Source organism: Schistocerca piceifrons, chromosome 10 (genome assembly GCF_021461385.2).
Source record: "Schistocerca piceifrons isolate TAMUIC-IGC-003096 chromosome 10, iqSchPice1.1, whole genome shotgun sequence".
Taxonomy (NCBI): domain Eukaryota; kingdom Metazoa; phylum Arthropoda; class Insecta; order Orthoptera; family Acrididae; genus Schistocerca; species Schistocerca piceifrons.
This window is the reverse complement of record NC_060147.1, coordinates 45407617-45430567: the sequence shown is the minus strand read 5'-3', so window position 1 is coordinate 45430567 and position 22951 is coordinate 45407617. Positions and strand designations below refer to the sequence as shown.

At 40.8% G+C, this 22951-nt stretch overlaps 1 protein-coding gene across 7 annotated transcripts in view; it reads left to right on the top strand.

Annotated features, from left to right (window-relative positions):
* Positions 1-22951, top strand: part of LOC124718871 (lysine-specific demethylase 4C-like) — a 380259-nt gene that overhangs the window by 193222 nt on the left and 164086 nt on the right. For all 7 annotated transcript variants that reach the window (XR_007005926.1, XM_047244505.1, XM_047244509.1 and 4 more), the window contains one exon: positions 19124-19251. Coding sequence is in view for 6 of the 7 variants with exons in the window: in XM_047244505.1 (XP_047100461.1) it covers positions 19124-19251 (128 nt within the window). In the remaining variant the exon portion in view is untranslated. The remainder of the gene's footprint in view (positions 1-19123; positions 19252-22951) is intronic.

Genomic DNA, 22951 nt, shown 5'->3' with positions numbered 1-22951 from the left:
GAAACAAATTCATCGTCATCCATAAGGAATTCACCATACAGTTTGTTATTCATGTGTTCTGCAAGATTTGCCTTACCAGGACACTTTTCACACCTGTGTATCATGCAGTGGTAGCAAATGATGTCACACACTAGCAGCTTCATTGCACCTTTGTAATCCAGACCAGAATCCTTTATAACAGCAAACATCAGCTTAGCATTTTGATGGGTCTCACATACACAAACATTGTGTGCCCCCCTTGCACTTACAGGCACAACCCATTTTGGCCGAAGACTGGAAAAGATGACAAATCTAGTTTGGTATTGGGACACTTTTCCTTGAATTTTACATATAGTTCTGATATGTTGCATAGCAATGATCTTTTTTGCGTCTGTACACTTACATTTCCCATTTTCACCGTTACATAGTCTTTTTCCATGCATTATTCGACTGTAGTCATTATTTTCATAAAACTCCGACACTAGCACCTTTATTTCTGAACTCAGTTGCTTACCATGAGCCTGCTGAAGTTGTGGAAGCACTCCTTGGGTTGATTTTATTTTCCTAGCTTGCTTTACCATATATGTAGATACACTGAATTCCTTTGCAGTGTAGTCAATAGACCAGCTGGAAGGTGCAAGGGTAAGAATAGCTACTTTTTTCTGGCATGTGGATATGGTACATTTTTCTTTCAAATTGTGTACAATTTTGTACAAATAAGAGCATTTCTGGCATGATTTCTGTTCCTTTGGAGCAGATAGTTCTTCTTCTTCCACCATTAGTGTTTCAGCTATTTTGTGTTTTAATTCAATTTGAGCTTCTTGTAGTTTTCTTCTACTATAGCTGGGCCTGTCTCTTTTCCCAAATTTGTGTGTCTTCATGGGAGACAAACCAAGAGTCACTGAAGTATTTAATTGCTCATCCGCTGTGGTTGTAGGTGGCTGATACTCTTCATCACTGTCATGTAAATTATAAGAATATTCTTCATTTTTTAGCAGTGTAACACACCTGGAACATAACTTTTGTCCTGGTTTCATATTAAATCCCATGCACTGATTCACTTTCAATATTGATTTTATATCAATATCTCTGAGGCGACACTTCACTGTCTTCTTATGAATCCGAAACGGATCAAAACAACTTCTTTGTAGGAAAGAATACTTATCCAGAAACACTTTCATCAGATGATAAACACTGAAGTTTCCTGGAACTGTACTTCTTGTGCCCACAGGGTGTACCCGGATCTCCATAGCAACAAATCTTGGTCCAATTCATCCCGACATTACAGTACAAAGTGAATGCCACATTTTGTTCCATATGTTGTTTTATGACATTCAGATGCTTGTGCTCTACCAATACTGCAACTTGTTTGAACAAAAGCACCACTAGTACACTGTTCTGCCTCCATACTGACTTTCCACAACAGTACTGACCAGTCTGAACTAAAATGTTAAAAACATGAATAACCTATAATTGTTGCTCGTTTCCTTTGTTGTTCCTGCCTAACAATGACTCATTCTGTCCCTGAAAACTACCATTGTTTAACTTTCAGTTGCCTAATGGTTCCCACTGATTGCTGCAGCTTTCTCTGAAACAAGCTGTCTGCATCATCACTATTACTTGCTAAATCTTGTTAAAAGAAATGTAACCAAATACATTTCTGTCAACTTTTATTGTACACAAATGCCTTGCAATAACAAGTTGAAATTTTTTAACATATTATATTATGGTCTACTTATGCAGTGTTTGAAATTTGGCTTGGATATCACTTGTCCCTTTTGTGCTACCACACTCAGAAAACACGTTTTTCAGGTAATTTCTCAAATTTTTATATTTTCGTGTGCCTGAAATTCTGTTTATGTGACTGATATGGGCAAGATGAGTTCTGTGTGTGTTTAGGGCACATTAAGCTTACCAAAAATCATACCCTTTTTGAGTGAATTATATTTGGCATAGAGGGCACCTACAATATGTACTTTTTAACGTATTACATATTTTTAATCACATTTTGGAATTTTTTATTTTCCCTCAGAAATATGTTGGTGTTTCTATTCATAGAGTGCATTCTCTAAGTGGATGTTACTGGGTTGTAAAAATTTCACTGGACTGTGCGGAATAGTTCCAAAGTTATTAAGACCGGAAGTTGGGTCTGAAGATAAATTGCCACATGCGGGTTACAATTTCCGGGTCACATCACATCACCTTCTTTAACAAGCCATAATTCTGGAACTAATTGGCAGGGGAACTTAGAATTTTGTACATGGGTGTTCCACACTTTGTAGCGTCGGTGTGCTAAATTTCAGCCAAATCTGAGACTATCAGCTGGAACATTTTCTCAAATGACCCTTTTGTCCAGCTGAAAATTACTATATGTTTCAAGCAAATGTTCTTTAGCCATCAGGGCGACATCAATCAGCATGATTGCCGTCACTGTAGCTCTTTTTCTTTTTCACAAAGATATGAGCAACGGTATGACTTTTTTAAATGGCTTCCTATATATTTTATTCTGTAATTCATTTCCTCTCCTAAAGACCTATTCAAAAATGAATGACAGTGTACCATTCACTGAAACACAATGTTATTAATTACATAACACAACACTAACTTTGAGCCTGAGATCACAAACTCTTCCACTTGCTGGAGTTGTCAGAAAACAAATGAAAACCAAGTAAAAACAGAACTCAACATTGACTTTGACTCACCTGTTCCATTGCCCAGGAGTAGAAAATTCGAAGGTGCTCAAAGTGGTGACCCTGGACAACGATGCACTGGTGCACTCGTTGAATGAAAAAACCATTTACTGCTTCCAGTGTTGGCTGCTGAAGAGAATTACAAGGAAGCATAATACATTCCTGCATGTCCTCTGGAGTTGTTGGAATATCACGATAGACAAAGTTTTTAATGCATTCCCAAAGAAAAATGTTCAGAGGATTTAAATCAGGAGACCTAGCAGGTTAAGTAACTGTTCCTCCTCGACCAATCCCTGTGGCTGGTTACCATCGGTTCAGAACATGACGTGCAGGCAAGGCATTATGTGCTGGACATCCATTGTGTTGATACAACATAATCATTCTGATTCTTAGCAGCAGTTCATCCAGAAAAGGAGGAAGAATGCATCTGAGGAAGTTGGTATACACTGTGCTGTTTAGACTACCAATGATGAAATAAGGGCCAATAATTGCAGTACGTACCAAGAATCCCATACCAAACGTTAACTGTCCATTGATGCCGATGTTCCACCTGTCTAAGCCATTGTGGGTTGTTTCTGGACCAGTAATGTATGTTCCTTGTATTTACCAGTCCTTTGTTTGAGAAGGAACATTCATCGGTAAATAGAACATTGGAGAAGTTTGGGTTGGCGAGGATTTACTGCTGTGCCCACTGACAGACTTGTACACAATTCTGGAAATTATTCCCATGCAATTCTTGATGTACGTGTACACAATAAGGATGGAACCGGTGACTTGTAAGAATACTATGTACACTGGTTTAGGAATGCCAATCTCATGTTCAAGCTGTCATGTGCTCACATGTGGATTCATAGCAACAGAAGCGAGAACAGTAACTTCGGCAGCTTCGTCTGTGCGAGTGCTACAATGATTGCGTTGTCGTGGGTTGAAACTTCCCGTTTCCTGAAGCGTCACAACAAGACAAGATAACATCTGTCGGGAAGGTGGGTTCTTGTCAGGATCTCTCACTGTACAGTTCCACTGCCTGCGTAGCATTTCGCCTGCCTTCAAAAACAACAATAAGAGAAACGTTATGTTAATGCAGTTTGTAGGAAGGACAGTCTTTACTGTATGCCTACTCTACACAACAGCATTTAAAAGGACTAAACTACTGTACTAAAATGTACCCATACATAAGAAAACAATATTGCAATTACTGTTCTGCTCACTTAAATTCCCCATAGATGAGTTGCATTTCTGCCTTCTCTTCATTAGTGTACATTCTACTCACACAACTCTTCAACTGACAATGGTTGACAGAATTACAGGTGTGCAATCTACTATGTTTACATTTGTCCTCTGTAAACACATGGATGTGCTCCATTAACCTGAGTATCTGCACTAAGTGCTGGGAGCGTCAATGTCAATGTTGTGTTATGTAATTAATAATATTGTGTTCCAGTGAATGGTACACTGTTATACATTTTTGAATAGGTCTTTAGGAGAGGAAATGAATTACTGAATAAAAAATACAGGAAGACATTTAAAAAAGTAATACCACTGCTCATACCTTTGCAAAAAAACAAAGCTACAATGAAGGCAATCATGCTGATTGATGTCCCACTGACGGCTAAAGAACATTTGCTTAAACATTTTGTAATTTGCATCTGGACAAACAGTTATTTAGGGCAGTCAAGATAAATGGGACACTCTGTACACTACAGGGTGGTCCATTGATCGTGACCAGGCCAAATATCTCACGAAATAAGTGTCAAACGAAAAAACTACAAAGAATGAAACTTGTCTAGCTTGAAGGGGCAAACCAGATGGCGCTATGGTTGGCCCACTAGATGGCGTTGCCATACGTCAAACAGATATCAACTGCTTCCCCCCCCCCCCCCCCCCCCCCCGTATAGTATGTAAAGAAATATGAATGTGCGGGTCATGGTATGGTTCTTCGACGACCAATCGACCTGTCATGATACCGCTTCAACCGCACAAGAGCTATGTGCCGGACATCCATCATGTTGGAAGTACATTGCCATTCTGTCATGCAGTGAAACACCTTGTAGTAACATCAGTAGAACATTACGTAGGAAATCAGCATACATTGCACCATTTAGATTGCCATTGATAAAATGGGGACCAATTATCCTTCCTCCCATGATGCCGCACCATACATTAACCCACCAAGGTCGCTGATTCTCCACTTGTCACAGCCATTCTGGATTTTCCGCTGCCCAATAGCGCATATTATACCGGTTTACGTTACCGCTCTTGGTGAATCATGCTGCATCGCTAAACAGAACGCATGCAAAAAACCTGTAATCGTCCCCAGTGGCAGAACTGTACACAACGTTCAAAGTCGTCGCCATGCAATTCCTGGTGCATAGAAATATGGTACGGGTGCAATCAATGTTGATGTAGCATTCTCAACACCAACGTTTTTGAGATTCCCAATTCTCGCGCAGTTTGTCTGCTACTGATGTGTGGATTAGCTGCGCCAGCAGCTAAAACACCTACTTGGGCATCATCATTTGTTGCAGGTCATGGTTGATGTTTCACATGTGACTGAACACTTCCTGTTTCCTTAAATAACATAACTATCTCGCGAATGGTCCAGACACTTGGATGATGATTTCCAGAATACCTAGCAGCATACATAGAACATGCCCATTGGGCATTTTGATCACAATAGCCATACATCAACATAGTATAGACGTTTTCTTGCAGTTGTTAAACAGTCCATTTTAACACGAGTAATGTTATCATTAAGCAAATACCGTCTGCACTGGTGGAATGTTATGTGATACCACGTACTTATACGTTTATGACTATTACAGCGCCATCTATCACAAAGCAAAAAAAGTGGTCCAACTAAAACATTCATATTTCTTTACGTACTACACGAGTATGTAATAAAAAATGGGGCTTCCTATATATATATATATATATATATATATATACACACACACACACACACACACACACACACACACACACACACACACACACACACACACACACACACACCTAAAAACAAAGATGATGTGACTTACCAAACGAAAGCGCTGGCACGTCGATAGACACACAAACAAACAAACACACACACAAAATTCAAGCTTTCGCAACAAACTGTTGCCTCATCAGGAAAGAGGGAAGGAGAGGGAAAGACGAAAGGATGTCTGCTTGTGTCTGTGTATGTGCGGATGGATATGAGTGTGTGTGCGAGTATATACCTGTCCTTTTTTCCCCCTAAGGTAAGTCTTTCCGCTCCCGGGATTGGAATGACTCCTTACCCTCTCCCTTAAAACCCACATCCTTTCGTCTTTCCCTCTCCTTCCCTCTTTCCTGATGAGGCAGCTATATATATATATGCAGTTGATATCTGTTTGACCTATGGCAGCGGCATCTAGCGGGCCAACCATAGCACCATCTATTTTCCCCCTTCAAGCTAGACGAGTTTTGTTCTTTGTAGTTTTTTTCGTTTGATGCTTATTTCAAGAGATATTTGGCCCTTCACTATCAACGGACCACCTTGTATACATAAGGAAGGTACTGTTAGAATTTTAAGCTTGTTGAACAAAAGGTTTGTATTGTGCCTGCGGATGTCTGTGTGTTGTTATTCGGATAGCCCTCTTCTGCAACAGAAAGATTTGTTTTAGACTGCAAGTGGTGGAACCTCAAAATATTATCTTTTATGTTGCAAGAGACTAAAAATGGCCAAAATATGCCATCCTGGCATGCTCTGCAGTACAAACATTTGCAATAATTGTACAAGCAAAACAGGCATAAGTTTCGTTACATGATTATTAAAATTTTCATCTACATGAATCCCCCAGCAATTTTGTTAATGCCACTCTATGGCCTTGTCACCCAATAACAGATTAAGATTTACATTTTGACATATTATCTCAAACTGCGTAAAATTTGTTTCATTTGCATTTAATGTCAACCGGTTGGCATTGAATCAAGTGTGGACATTCTTTATCACTTTATCAGTAGTAGTTTACAGCATTTGCTTTGGGCACCTGAGGTGTGAAAGTTATTTATGTAGACAATGAACAATAAGGGACCTAGAATACTGCCTTGTGGCACTTCTATTTCCACTTTTTTTTTGCATCTGATACTAGATTTACTTTGCGGCTGGAGTAATCTGACATCCGTCACAATCTGTGTTTTGTTTTGTAGGTATGATGCACCCCACTTTTTCCCTGTCCCATGAATACCTAATGCTTCCAGTCTTTCTGAAAGAAAGACTTCATTGACAGTTGTCAAATGCTTTGGAGTGATCTAAATTTATTATCCCTACAACATTGTTATCGTTTTTTAGATTTTTGAAACGCTGGAAGGAGGGATATTGCCCGATAGTTGTCACCGTTCTTGAATAATGGCTTCAACCCCTTCACTAAATGATAAGTTGGCAATGTATGCCAAGGGCCTTGCGATTTGTGCAGCTGTCATAACACTGACATATAGAGACACCTCATCTACTCCTGCTGACATTTTAGCTTTCAAGCTTTTTATTACTTCGAACTTCTCAGTTACCTGAGATGACATTATTAATGTGACCTACTTGCTTTAAGAAAATCTTTGTGAAAGTTTGTGACACAGTCCTTGCTGTGGCTTTGCGTAAAAGTTACGAATTGAGAAGTAAGCTCCACTGTCACAAAGATGTTTGATCTGACCAGGGGTCCAAGGAGGTAAACTGCTGCCATAATCATTTTTGGGCGGTATAATCGGGAATAAAGATGCGGAATAAGGTATGGTGCAAGGTTTGACTTTTTGACATAGCTTCTCCATATTGTTGAAATAACACGACATCTTTAATTAAAGCATTTTCGTGGTCCAAAATGAGTGTGGCTGTGGTTGGTGTACCAGGTCAACTTATTGATAACATTCTCAGGTGTACAGACTACGCAATTTGTACCATTTTAAAGACAACGGAATTTTTTACGAAATAGTAATGACGAATAGCAACATTTCCCTTATTGTGCCATTTTTCGATGATATCTCGCCGAATATTGTCTCCTTTGTTCCTGTGGTTGTGTGATGTATTGTTGTACATTTTAATCACTTTATAAAGTACAACGCTTGTAATTCTGTTAAGATTCCCATCGTATTTGCTCCGTTGTCCGTTGCTTAACTACGGTGTGTCATATTTGCATGCGATCGATCACAGGGTGTAATTCAGCTTTGAACTGGTTTTCTGTTTCTTCTGCTAATGCAACTTCTCTTGCTATTGTTTCAACGGTTCATTTAATGAATCAGTTTGTTCTCCTGATTTCGTCTAAGTTGTCAAATTTTCGCTCGAGCTGTGAAAACATCCGCTGAAACACCGACATCTTACTGGACTACCATCCGCATTTATTAAATTTGTGTCAGGATTTGTATCCATAATGTCTTCAGTTACACATCCCGAATCCATGTTGGTAATATTATTTGCCCTGGGTACCGGCACTTTGATATTACTTAATTCTTGACCGAATCGATCAATTACGCCAGAAAACTGATGGTTGTACTTTCGCGTAAATCCATTCTACTGTTATCAGATTTACAAGCCATGTCTGAAACTGAAGATTGTTGAATGATATTAACTTTTTCCACGGTTAAAGCGCCACTTTTTTGATTACGCACGTTCGATGGAGTTTTGCTAAGCTTTGCGTTTCCCGGTGTCCATTGTTGAGGTTAAAACCTGCCAGATAGTACTGTTGCTTCAAAAAAGATGTAAGAAATTCATTGTTACTACACCTAATCGGAAGATGAAACTGAATTTCAACAATGAGTTTGCTTTTTATTATGAAACACAAGCCGAAAATACATTTATCTAAGAAAGCACAAATCTACCGTGACCAACAAAAGTAACTTTTCCTACGTAACACACACACGTATTATACACACAGAATACACATCCAGTAAATCAGAAGCTGTAAAGGAATTACACAAATTGTTAAAAACACTGTAGTAACTACTGGCTGTTTGCTTAATAAATAAAGAAAACCAAATTAACGTAAACTATGCAGACTGTCGCCAAGTGTGAGTGAGTAGGCTTTACTTGTGTGTGTGAAAACTGATCTCACTCATAAACAAGCAAGTAGGTAAAGCAATAAGTTTCACTTGGTCTGTGGGTAGGAACAGCAACAGAAGACACCCCCACAACAGCTAAAAAATATTGTAAACTAACTACAATTGGTCCAAAGGAAATTGGGTTCATAATCTTGACACTGAAAGTTAATGAAACGCGACTCAACCGGTAAGTTCTGAAATTTTAGTCAGGAAGGATCTTACGAAAGAAAACAATTACAGACTCTAATATGAAAATTCAATTAATCTAATGACTTCCATGGTACAGTAAATTAACTCAGAAGATTAATCAAAAGAATATTATCAAAACCTCGACTGCGGCGAGAATGAACTACATCAACAATACAAGTCTACAAAAATAAAATTAAACTTTTATCTTAGCAAATAATACCTTGTTCTTCATTTCGAAACCGTTTTGTGTCCGTGTACTATCAAACCATTGTTCTGAGTCGTCGTTCTTCCTGGTGGTAATCTGCAACTCAACGTAGCTCCAACAGCTCTGGCACCCATTACACTGTACTCACAACGAATCCTACCTGTTGCGCATATTGCAGCTTTCCACTGCTGAGTGTCAAAGAGTTTACGACTCCACAGTGCTGCCATCGCAGACACACACTGTTGCCTAACAACTTTTTTTCTGACCACAGGTCTTCAAATATATCATTTTCCCTTACAAATATTAACACATCCAGTAACGTCATCAAAAAATAGCCATCTTACAACATCATGTGCAATTCGGCAGTTTTTCACATGTCTTAGTGTTTTGATGTCTTAGCTCCTGTACTACGTGTGGTACCGCGGTATAATTTTGTAGGTGCATTTAGCGGCGTAAGTGGATGCAGTCTGTTATATTAATTGTGAATAGCATTAGTAGCACTTTCCTCATCATAACGGCTACCGTACCGTGCGATTGATCAATGGAACACGCAACCACCTATCTAGCTGAGTAGCGATGTCGGCATATCGCTTTTCAATTGAAAAGGGTGTCACTAGACTACTGGCATTACATTTATTTCTTGTCATTGGACATAAACTAAAATTTGTGATGTTAGGAGACAGGGAGGGGATATGTGATCATCTATCTGTGGGTCGCATGGCTCGCCAACAATTGGTTGCTCATTACGAATCAGAAACGAGCTTCTGGGGGTCGTGTTTTCCCCCTGTTAGTTTCGGAAAAACGGCACTTGTTGATACATTGTTTCGGTCGATCGTGATAGTGTCCAGTAAAACCGCTGCCCTGCTGCCGTGTGTGGTCCGTCGAACATTAGCAGGCAGACACGACGTCAGAATTATGTACCCGTCTTCACTGTTGATGTCGGGCTGCTCCAAGTTTTCAATTGTGTCTGTTTTTGTGCATGTGCACATCCGCAGTTGTCTAGCAAGTATTACTGCTTCTAGAAACATTATAGCCTGCCCACAATTGCGACGGTGCTCTGCTAGTGCCGATATGTTGTGCTGACCCGACCGAACGTGGCACTCACTTTCTGCTGTGCTTTTGCTAACGGGTCTTCCACTTTACCCAATGTAATCAGTGCTGCTGTCACACTACCTCCTGTACACCTGTGGCATTAAGGAATGTTACTGCATCATTGGTGGACCCTACCAGATCCTGAATCCTGTCGCAACTCTCGGAAACTGGTCAGATGTCACCGACGAAGCACCTATTCTCCTCAATTGCTGATGCCTTTGACGTAACGTAAGTGCATTGTTGGAAGCTGTTTTTTTACTTCTTTCTCTCCTCCTACTGAACTAAGCACTCCGTCTTCAGGCCACGAGTGGCCTACCGGGACCATCCGACCGCCGTGTCATCCTCAGAGGAGGATGCGGATAGGAGGTGCGTGGTGTCGTAACACCACTCTCCTGGTCGTTATGATGGTATTCTTGACCGAAGCCGCTACTATTCAGTCGAGTAGCTCCTCAGTTGGCATCACGAGGCTGAGTGCACCCTGAAAAGTGATCTCACGGGAACCGGTGTATGCACTGCAGCAAGGCCGTTGCCTACTGAACTAAGGAGATCCTCTTATTATTTTATTGTCATACCCATTGGCTTAGAAGGTGTTACGCAGCTCTTTAGATACTTATTCAGTATTGTTTTTGTCTGTGATAGGATGGGTTCAAGCTGTCATTGTGTGTAGGATAGTACACCTCTGAGCTGGATGATGATGGGATTTAGCATGCAGTTACCCGCTCATGGGTTTCTGTTAGACATGTCTCAGATGTCCATTGGAAGGTGTGTGGCCTCCACATCCAGGAATGGAATAGCATCATTACTTTTTGTTTTAACATTTCTTATGCAGGCTGTTAATATGCTGACGAAATTTATGAAACTCTGCTTATTCATGTCGTTAAATGACGAGTGCGTTGTCGACATTTCACACCCGACATCGTGGACAGAATTGCACAAAGCTTCATGCAGTTTGCTCAAATTATTGCGTAAATGTGTCCTCTGACACTGGACAGAGGGAGCTACCCATCACCATTCCATCCATTTACTCAGAGTATTTGTCATGCCAGGTTCAGTAGGGTTTTTGGTAAACATACCTGCACCCGATCACAGATATCGGGTGGTTTTCATTCCTGAATAATGCTGATAATCTCTTATGTTGTTACGTTGGTAAAGCTGACCAATACATCAGTGTGTTGTACATGCTGCTCCTGTGTAAGTTGAGCTAACTGAGTCGAATTTTTTACATACGATTTTGTGTGTCCCACGAGGGGACATAGTTTCCTACCCCGACACCTCACCAGACTGTAGGTATGCGTATCAATCCTATTAATGGTAGGCCCGAGGGGCAGCTTTCATTATAGATCTTAGGTACTCCATAAATTCTCTGTGTGGGTGGGACTTAGCTGATAAAACCACCTAAATGTAACATCTCTAGGGAAGGCCATCACAACCGTAGAAGAGCTTAGAGGTATGAAGACATAACAATTCTCCAGGCAGATAAAGGAAGTGCGATGTTTGCAGTGGATACTGTGCAATATGAATAAAAAATCATCTATTGTCAAGCGATCTCATGTACGTGGAACTTAAGAGTGATCTGATGGGGAAGATTAGTAAGAAGGTGTGAGCTCTAATCTGAGACACCAGAATCAATCAAGGCACAGTGAAAAGGCTCATGAAAGTCCCACAGACACCAAAAATTTGTGGAGTACGTAAAATCCTTAAGAAAAGCTGCCCCAGGTCAGCATATGAGAGACATCTACAGACGTTAAAGTAGCCTCTGGCGTGCCACAAGGGAGTGTTATGGGATCGCCGGCCGTCGTGGCCGAACGGTTCTAGGCGCTGCAGTCTGGAACCGCGCAACCGCTACGGTCGCAGGTTCGAATCCTGCTGCGGGCGTGGATGTGTGTGATGCCCTTAGGTTAGTTAGGTTTAAGTAGTTCTAAGTTCTAGGGGACTGATGACCACAGCAGTTAAGTCCCATAGTGCTCAGATCCATTTGAACCATTTGTTATGGGACCATTGCTTTTCACAATGTATATAAATGACCTAATATATAGTGTCGGAAGTTCCTTGCAGCTTTTCGCGGATGATGCTGTAGTATACAGAGAAGTTACAGCATTAGAAAATTGCAGCGAAATACAGTAAGATATGCAGCGGATAGGCACTTGATGCAGGGAGTGGCAACTGACTCTTAACATATACAAATCTAATGTATTGCGAATACATAGAAAGAAGGATCCTTTATATTATGATTATATGATAGTGGAACGAACATTGGTAGCAGTTACTTCTGTAAAATATCTGGGAGTATGCGTACGGAACGATTTGAGGTGGAATGATCATATAAAATTAATTGTTGGTAAGGCAGGTGCCAGGTTGAGATTCATTGGGAGAGTCCTTAGAAAATGTAGTCCATCAACAAGGGAGCTGGCTTACAAAACACTCATTCGACCTATACTTGAGTATTGCCCATCAGTGTGGGATCCGTACCAGATCGAGTTGACAGAGGAGTTAGAGAAGATCCAAAGAAGAGTGGCGCCTTTCATCACAGGGTTATTTGGTAAGCGTGATAGCATTACAGAGATGTTTAGCAAACTCAAATGGCAGACTCTGTAAGAGAGGCGCTCTGCATCGTGGTGTAGCTTTCTGTCCAGGTTTCGAGAGGGTGCGTTTCTGGATGAGGTATCGAATATATTGCTTCCCCCTACTTATACCTCTCGAGGAGATCACGAATGTAAAATTAGAGAGATTCGAGCGCGCACGGAGGGTTTCCGGCAGTCGTTCTTCTCGCGAACCATACGGGACTGGAACAGGAAAGGGAGGTAATGACAGTGGCACGTTAAGTGCCCTCTGCCACACACCGTTGGGTGGCTTGCGGAGTATAAATGTAGATGTAGAAACTGGTATATTGGTCAGCTTTGACATAAAGTCTCTCTTCGCCAACATACCAGCAGAAGAGATGATCGGCATCATTCAGATACTAATACCATTTGATATCCGTGATCTGGTATGATTTTGTTTATTGATAGCCTGTTTCATTTAAATAATATGAGAAAATGGACAGAGTGGCAGTAAGATCCTCCATCCTCTCCGATAGCTGCGGACGTCTTTATGCGAGCACTTGAGCAAACTACATTAAGCTTCCCACAATGCCTTCCACACTGTCAGCTGCAATATGTTAACAACACATTCATCATTTGGCTGCACAGAGAAGCAGAGCTGCAGAAGTTCCATCAGCATACAAACAACCGGTATAAGAAGATCCAGTTCATGCTAAAACAAGAAAGTAACATTGTGACTCTGACCCTTAGTGTGGAACTCAGTTGCACTCCCAGCAGAATACTGGGGCACAAGGTCTATTGCTAATCCACCCACAACATATGGGTCCTGAATCACAATGTTGTCCAACTCAGAAGTGTTCCATCCTACACACACTGACTGCCTGAGCCCACTGCATCAGTGATTAAAAGACTATCAAATAAAAATTGAAAGAGTTGCATTACACTTTCTGAGCCAGTGAATGTCAAGCTAAAACAATAAGAAAAGCTACTAAGTATAATAGGAACCCAGATACAGATAATGAAATAAAATAACAATTCCCGGTGGTCCACTGAGGGTTCAGTGATCGAGTAGGCTAGATGCCCTGCTGAAGAGGCATCGAGTCAGTTTTCCAGAGTGGCCACAGAATTCAGGATCTGGTAGAGTCCATTACGGACTAGTAGTGGACATAGTAAAAGTGTTCAGTGCCACAGGTGTCTACAAGATACACTGTAAATGCAGTGCTGTCTAACTGGGGGAAATTGGAAGGCCCGTTAGCACTCATATACTGTAATGAGAGCCCTGCATGTGGTTCGGCAGGACAATAAATCGGCACTAACAGAACATCACCGCAAGTGCGGGCAGGCTATTGAGTTTCGAGAAGCACGAATTCTGGCAAGACAGCCATGAGTATGTACACACAAAATAATAGAAGCAGTCAAAAATATGAAGCAGCCCGACAACATCAACATAGAAGTTTGTTACAGACTATCGACACTCCGGTTGCCAGCTATCCCACTATCCCGGGCTGAATGTGACCACATGGCTATGATTTAGCCAGACACTGCCACGACCAGCTAAACAAGTGGGGTGATCTACAGGAACCAACTGCTGTTCGTGAGACTCCAGGAAAAACCAGACTCTGTCCTGCTAAAATGTTAGAACTTAGTAATTTTCATGAGGACGCAATTTGGTGACATACGTATGACCGTTACATGCAGAAAGAGTAGCCCACCCGAAAGCTGCTTGTCTCACTGACAGATAGTGAGTTGTTTCTCAGACAGAAAACCAGCCTCTGAGTGATGCTAAAGAAGGTAGAGTTTTGATGGAAAATATTCTGCTCGAGCATAGGATATCATTGCCTGGAGATATTGTTCTCCGATAGAAGTGTGTTAGTGCAAATCTCACAAAGTTGTTTGGTTGGATGAAACGTTGGTAAATGCTGATCATTCCAGACCAATCGCGAGGACTGATGACACTGCACGAGAAATGTTGAAAGCTTCAGCTGTTGACTCATTCTTTTACATGCTGGAACAGTCAGTGGGTTTGTCCCCAATGCTTTATCATTCACATTGAAGAAATCTGGGTACTTCTCAGCAGAAATGAGGGCCAAGAAAATTAGAGAGCAGTTCAGACATTCATTGTTTCCATACATGGAATATAACTCCGCCATAATATTTGATTGTGCACCATATTATTCTGCTCAGTTAAACAAATTCCCCACATGCAGAAGCAGGAAGTGGGTCATAGTGGATGAGCTAGAGAGGAAGAGCATAGATTCATTTGATAGGGAAATGAAAAAGGCAGACATGCTGGAAATCGTGAGAGAGTATAAATCGTGTAATGTCACTTGGGACATTGATGAAATTGCAGAAGAAAATGGTCAAAAGCTTTGCACCTTCGACCATATCGTTGCCACTTTAATGCAGTAGAAGTCAAGTGAAATTATATATTGCAGACAGAAACAAAAGTTTCAGTTTAAAAGAGATTGAAATTTTAGTGCTTGAGATACCGGGCAGTATTATTCCTACAACATGGAACAGTATTGTCACACACATGTGGGACTATTTAGAAGAGATTAGGAGTCAATAGCAGCAGTAGTGAAGATAGTGATTTGACATAGGAGATGTGGCTAATGATGACACTCCCATTGAGGACTGTCAGACAATGGAAAATCCAGAATGGAATAAAAACAATGGTATGTTAAGTCAAACAATGAAAAATCCGTTATGGAATAATGACAATATTATGAAAAGGATAGATTGCTACTCACCATACAGAGGGGACGTTGAATTTGCAGACAGGCCTTGGCAGCCAGATTCAGTGATCCTGTGTCTGTGAGTTGTGTTTGTGTGAATGTGTGTGTGTATATGTCGTCTTATTCAGAAGAAGGCCTTTTTTGTTTGGCAGTCTTTTTGTTGTACCTGTCTGTGACTCAGCATCTCCTCTTTATATTGAGTAACAGTCTATCCTTTATACATTATTGTCACTGAAGATTGTGGTTTTGTATGCCCTTTCATGAGATGCAGGTTAGAATCCCCCTACGCAGCAAAATATGCACTGAAATGCAGAAACATTGTAATTTTTCCTTTATCTCGACATATATTTACAAACATTAAATTCTTTTTAATTCCGAAAAAAGTGTGTTTCAGTCCCCCGAAGGTTATTAGCAGTTTTTCACACTTCAGTAGTATTATACTGCAAAGGCTCCCTGTGTGACATCCACAGGCGGGTGACTGACTAGACATAACAAACACCCCCGTAGCAGCATTGGCATCACAGCCATCGATTGTGAGGGTCCTTCCCCCCCCCCCCCCCCCCCCTCCCCTCCCCCTCCCCTCCCCCTGAGGAACTCTTTTTGCAACTCATCCAAAATTCCAGTTTATTTTATTATTTTAAGTATTTTATAAGATAGTGCAGCATGTCATCTGAAAGGATTTTAATAGGGTAGACACAGACTGTGGGAGCCTACATAGTTATATTGCTTTAATGGTTCTTATACATTTCAATGCATCTGTTTCAAGAGACAATCCTCTCATCATCAGGTTGTTTACACTCAGTTTGTGGCATTATTAAATAAAATAAAAACATGCATTCTTTGTTAAAATTTATAATACTGACTGTTTTTAGCAGTTTATATCTTAATGTAATTGGATATATAAGAAGTCTACTCACCAAGTGACAGCAGGAGAACACACATAAAAAAGTTATTATGCATGCAAGCTTTTGGAGCCAACGGCTCCTTCTTCTGGTAGAAGGGGTGAAGGGGAAGGAAAAGGACTGATGAGGTTTAGTAGAAGGGGTAGAGTTTTGAAAAGTCTCCCAGAACCCTAGATCAGGGGAGACTTACCAGATGGCATGAGAAGGAAATTACACTCGACAAGATTTGAAAACCTCAGACCTTAAAGGTGGAAGACAGGGTAATATGCTAAAGCAGAGATAACTCCTAAAACATTGTACATGAGTTCATAAGAGTCAAAAGCTAGGTGCATTGTGTGTGAGAGGTATAGGAAAAGGGGTAGATTTTGTGGGGAAGTCCCCCTGAACTGTTGGTCAGGGCAGACTTACCGTATGGAATGAGAAGTACAGTCCTTTTCCTTCACCCTTTTTCCTCCCCCTTCAACCTTCCAACCCTTCTGCGTGAAGGAGGAGCCACTGCCAATCACAACAGTTTTTTATGTGCATGTTGGTGAGTAGATTTTTTATCTATCCAATGAAATAAGTTTATATCTTAAGATTTTTAATAATTGTAGAAGAAGTAGAAGAACCACAGTGTGTCATCCGGCACTAGCATTTTGATAATACTGATTCTTTGGGTAAGAGGTACCATTTGTTATAGTTTGTTAGTAATAATTATATGCATTCAAACACTTTAATGGTACACTATACAATTCAACGACACGTTTCAAGAGACACTGCTCTCACAATGAGGTTGCTATCACTCTTCAGTGTATGATGTACTATTAAAGTGGGTGGATGCAGATAATTATTACCAATAAAGTATAACAATCGCTGAATCACAACCGAGGAATGCACAGTATTAATTTTCCATGTTGCTAGCTCAGATTTCCAGAACTAGTGGACCGGATGTTATTAATATAATTGCTAGCCACATAATTTTAATAAATTGTATACATGCAGTATAGTGCTTTATTAACATGTGCCCAATATGACTATCACTTACTGAACGTCTGTATTCACAGAAATGACTTCTGATGATAGATTTGTCAACCTTCTTATGCTGTAATCACCTTCTTCATGATACCAGCTGCATTTTTACTTACATATTACTGGAAAGAAAGAGAGAGAGAAAAAAAAACTTTATATGCGCAACATGTGAAAAAACTTTCTTCATTCTGGACTTTACATGTAGGTAAAGAACTATAATCTCACACAACTAGAAAACAAAATTAACACACCAAAGAAATATTAATAATTGTCTCAGCAGAAAAGTGGAAGTTGAAAATGAAATCCCATAGAGCTAGAACCCCCCCCCCCCTCCCCCCCCTCCCGCTCCATTTATTCCTCCTGATTATTTTCTGCTGTAATTGCACTCAAGCATCCTACCGAATAATTCTATGTCATTCAAATTGTTCTTAATGATTAAAATACCTCCATTCTGTTGGGATTAATTTGATTTTCTATTTACCTATAGCATACAAGGTGGTAGTGGACCCACCCGGATAGCCGTACACATTAAAGTGCTGCTTCCGGGATGGGGAGATGTGCCAGACCCAGATCGAATCTGCCCAGTGGATTAACTATGAGGGTCAGTTGCCGACAGCCTGGATGTGGTTTTTAGGCAGTTTCACACATCCTACTAGGTGAATACCAGGCTGGTATCAAAGTCCCACCTCATTTACATGATTTGCAAATATTTATAAGATTTTTGCCCACTCTCACATGGGTAACACTATACACAGACATTTGGGGTACACATGTAGACATTTCCCATGCGGGGTGGAGAGTGGATTAACAGTGTGGAAGGATATCTGGCCACCCCTTAAACTAACCGTGCCAAATCCATGAATAACAATGCTGATTCTGTGCTGATGCGAGACAAAATCACAAGAAGAAGATGATGATGATACAAAGTGAAAGTGGCCGTGATAAAGTGTAAAAGCAAAGCTGTAATAGAATCCACCCTGTTATCAGAATGAAATTTTCTCTCTGCAGCGGAGTGTGCGCTGGTATGAAACTTCCTGGCAGATTAAAATTGTGTGCCGGACCGAGACTCAAACTCAGGACCTTTGCCTTTCGCAGGCAAGTGTTCTACCAACGGAGCTACCCAAGCATGACTCACGCCCTGCCCTCACAGCTTTACTTCTGCCAGTACCTCGTCTCCTACCTTCCAAACTGTACAGAAGCTCTCCTGCGAACCTTGCTGAACTAGCACTCCTGAAAGAAAGGATACTGCGGAGACATGACTTAGCCACAGCCTGGGGGATGTTTCCAGAATGAGATTTTCACTCTGCAGTGGAGTGTGCGCTGATATGAAAGTTCCTGGCAGGAGAGCTTCTATAAAGTTTGGAAGGTAGGAGACGAGGTACTGGCAGAAGTAAAACTGTGAGGCGGGGCGTGAGTCGTGCTTGGGCAGCTCAGCTGGTAGAACACTTGTTCGTGAAAGGCAAAGGTCCTGAGGTCGAGTCTTGGTCCAGCACGCAGTTTTAATCTGCCAGGAAGTTCCACCATGTTTTACTGGACCATCCATGTTATATTAGTTTTTCTTCTGCAGACACTTATACATACATGCACTTGCATTTTGAGTGCTTTAGTCACCCATTACCTTATTATTACTCCCAACCCTTCCGCCTCCAGAACCAATCGATCCCACTTATACAGTCCAGTAACGATTTACTTGGAGGTGACAGTATATTATAAGTTGCATTTTCTGATTTATCTGCAGGTCCTGGATTCATGAAGGAGATGCAGCACTCGGCGCCGGCAGATATGGCCCTGGAGCGTGCTTTCAATGCATACTGGAGCGAACAGTACCCGCACTGTTCCCTGTGCACTGTTTTGCTGCACACAAAGGTATGAAACACAAGCGCACTGGCATTCTTCCTTACAGTAGCCTCCTATTATACATACTGTACAGATGGAGAACGGAGAACTGTAAGTAAACATCGACAACAGGGTTCCCACGAGAGAAGTTCTATTCTCACATTATAGAATTCCTTGACATCCTAGTAGACTGAGAGCTACAATGAAGGTTATCAAACTCCAGTATTCAGATGAAATGTTGTTATGGTGAACTCATATGAAGCCCTCCAAGCAATTATGAATGTACTCTATGAGGTACACATGAGCGTCTGCTTAGTTGTCAGTATCAGGCAAACAAAATTTTTGCATCAACCTTTACCAAGTACTGACCTTAGAGATCATTGGTGGAATTCTGCCAAATGTCAAGCACTTTCCTTACTGCAAGTCACCTCTCGACTAATGCAAATATTGATTCCGTATCATATAAGACATGGTAGTGTGGCTTTATGCTGTTTGCGGGATATGTCGTCTGACAACTGCGACCTCAGCACTTGGTAGCTCTCTGTCTACCAGACCGTCACTATACCAACGCTCACTTGTGAATGCGGGACCTGGATCACCTTGTAAGGCATCTGAAGATCCTCAGAAAATATTGTTAGCAATGCTCCAGGTGAATGCTGCAATTGATGTGGCAAAAGTGGCATACCTGTAATATACTTTATTCAAGTGGTTGGCTGGCAATGTTGAAGTGTACTCTTTGAAATGATAACTGTTTATTACAAGAACCAAAATATATGCAACTTATGAAATTTAATGTCCACACAACTATGCTGTCTCCATTCACCATGCTTGTCGGACTATTTATGACTGTTCACAGTACTTCAAGCAACAGTGGCAGACTAAGATCTGACAAGTGGAACTGAAGGTAAGAGCTAGAAAACCTCGTGACCAACAACTCGCAGCAACCTGTGATTCTGTTGGACAGAATGTGCCCTCACTGTAGTAGAAAATGTACTTGTGGAATTGGTCTCCTCAGCAATTCACGAACTCCTAATGGACAACGGTTCTGGTTGAAGACAAAGAAAAATAGTCATTAACAAGGGAGTGTGTACAATTATGATCATGCTGATGGTAGGAATCCTACGCAATTTTAGTTTGTCTGTGACCTGTAGTCATGACGGATTCCAATAAGACAGCTTTCCTGATGGCAGGAATGATTAATTGAGAACGAGGCTGCTACTGCAAAATTAGTTGCATTAAACAAAACATAGATACATGAAATGAAAACAAAGTGTAGCTGCATAAAAGCAAGAACTTTAAACAATGAGAAATCCAGGATGGCTACTCACCTTATAGCGGAGATGCTGAGTCACAGATAGGCACAACAAAAAGACTGTCACACAATAAGCTTTCAGCCAACAAGGCCTTTGTCAAGAATCAGAAATAGAGAACACTCAAGCAAACGCAACTCACACACACAACTTTTTGTTGTGCCTACCTCCAACTCAACATCCCTGCTATACGAGGAGTAGCAACTATCCTTTTCATAAAACAAGAACTTTATCAGCTACAGACCTGCCAATAAAATTCTTCTTGAAAAGTAACAATATTGTGGAAAGGAAAGTTGCTACTCACCATATAGCGAAGATGCTGAGTTGCAGATAGGCACAACAAAAATACTGTCACAAATAAATAAAGCTTTCAGTCATTAAGGCCTTCGTCAACAGTAGATGTAGACACGCACTCTCTCTCTCTCTCTCTCTCTCTCTCTCTCTCTCTCACACACACACACACACACACACACACACAGCGTGCGCGCAAATGCAACTGTCACATATGACCACAGTCTCAGGGAACTAAAATCTGTCTGTGTGTGTGTGTGTGTGTGTGTGTGTGTGTGTGTGTCTTGTTAATGAAGGCCTTAATGGCCAAAAGCTTCATTTATTTATGACAGTCTTTTTGTTGTGTCTATATGCGACTCAGCCTCTCCGCTACGTGCTGAGTAGCAACTTTCCTTTTCATAATATTGTTACATTCCATCCTGGATTTTTCATTGATCTCCTTCAAAAGTAATGGAAAAGATTGTGTGCATGAATCAGGGTCATTCACATAGATACAGAATTTCTCGGCCAATAATTTTTGTTTACAGCATGGCCTTTTCTAGGTTTCGAGACTCATTCAACAATTAAACAGAAAAATAGCTGTACAGCAATAGTAGCTGATGAAATCAATACAATTTTTTCTCTTATTTTTCCACCTGTTGTCACACAGATTGAAGTGATGTTGGCAGTAATGGAGATTGCTGTATCATCGTTGTCTATGTATCTGAATTTGAGAACAGGCTAGTTGATCATGCCGGTCAGGTTATGAACGTATTAGAGAGTGCATTGGACAAAGTGGGAAATGCATGTTTTGGGATTATCTTCCCAGGAGGGTACTTATCCCTGATATAGAAATGGCTACAAAATGAGTTGCATTAAGTTCTGGACATACCCTGCACCGCTGACAAACAACAGAGTTATACTGCTGTGGCTGCGATTGCCCACGCCAAGATATCCACAGTCGGTACTGTGTGAGACACTCCAACAGTTACTGCTCTCATCACTAAATACAGTTTTACACTACTCACGTCTCATGCTGCATCATCGGAGGTGGGCTGTACTGTGAAGAAGTGAGAGAGCAAGTATGGCAAGCTACAGGTTTTCTTGTGTAAGGGTGAGTAGAAGGTACACGAGTTTGGCAATAAAAAATTAAAAGTCAAGACATTTGTAACCCCCTGCTACCCACAAAATAGGTAATTTTCATATCCTGAAGAATGGGCTCTGTCACATCTGCAGGCTTCAACCGCAGAATTTTCACAGAACCTTTGTGACCTCCCAGAGCTTCTCTGAGTGGTCCAAGGACACAAAAATTTCAGGTACATAGGCCTGGCCTACAGGGAGCATGCTCAGTGTTTCCCAGCTGAGCCCAGCCAATTTTTGTTCTGAAAGAGCTGATGTATAGGTGCATGTATTGTCTTGCAGAAGAATCTCTTCTCTCATCAACAAGTTGCTTCATTTATGGTGAGTTCACTGTCTGGCATCACCCAAAACTTCACAGTGGTATGCAGCATTTACACTGAAGTGCTAAAGAATATTCAGTCTGATCAAAGAGGCCCAGTGTTTTCCTATGCAAGGAGATGGTTTGTAAACACAAAGTCAATACTCAATGACATACTAAGTCATTTGTGGTAGGATTGACATAGCGTGAAATTGTTCGAATGAGCATATCAGCTGTACAAAAGTATTTTGTCTTTTGAATAACAGGAACTTTCATTATTCTTTCTAATTTTTATTGTTTTTCAATGTAGGACAAAAAGACACTGTAAAATCTGTGATAAAAGATCTGATCAAAGATCTGTGAGCCTTTCTTGCACCCATATATGTGTTGAAGCCATCCAGTAATGAACTTCCTCAAGTCTAAATTGATTGTTCAGATGGACAGTAAAATTATTTAAACATTATAGCATTTTATTGACTGTTAACTGGTTTACCTAATCACAATATTGAGAAACTTTACATGTATTCGGCCATTGATGGCTTAAAGGAGAAGATTTTGTGAGATAATTTCAGTCTTAACCAAAAAGTACTGGTTAGTTATTGTATACCTGTTTTGATAAATGTCATGAGATTATGTATCTGATATTTTTCACCGTAATCACTTCATTTCATTGTGTGTCTGTTGGTCTCATACCCATCAATTCATTCATTTC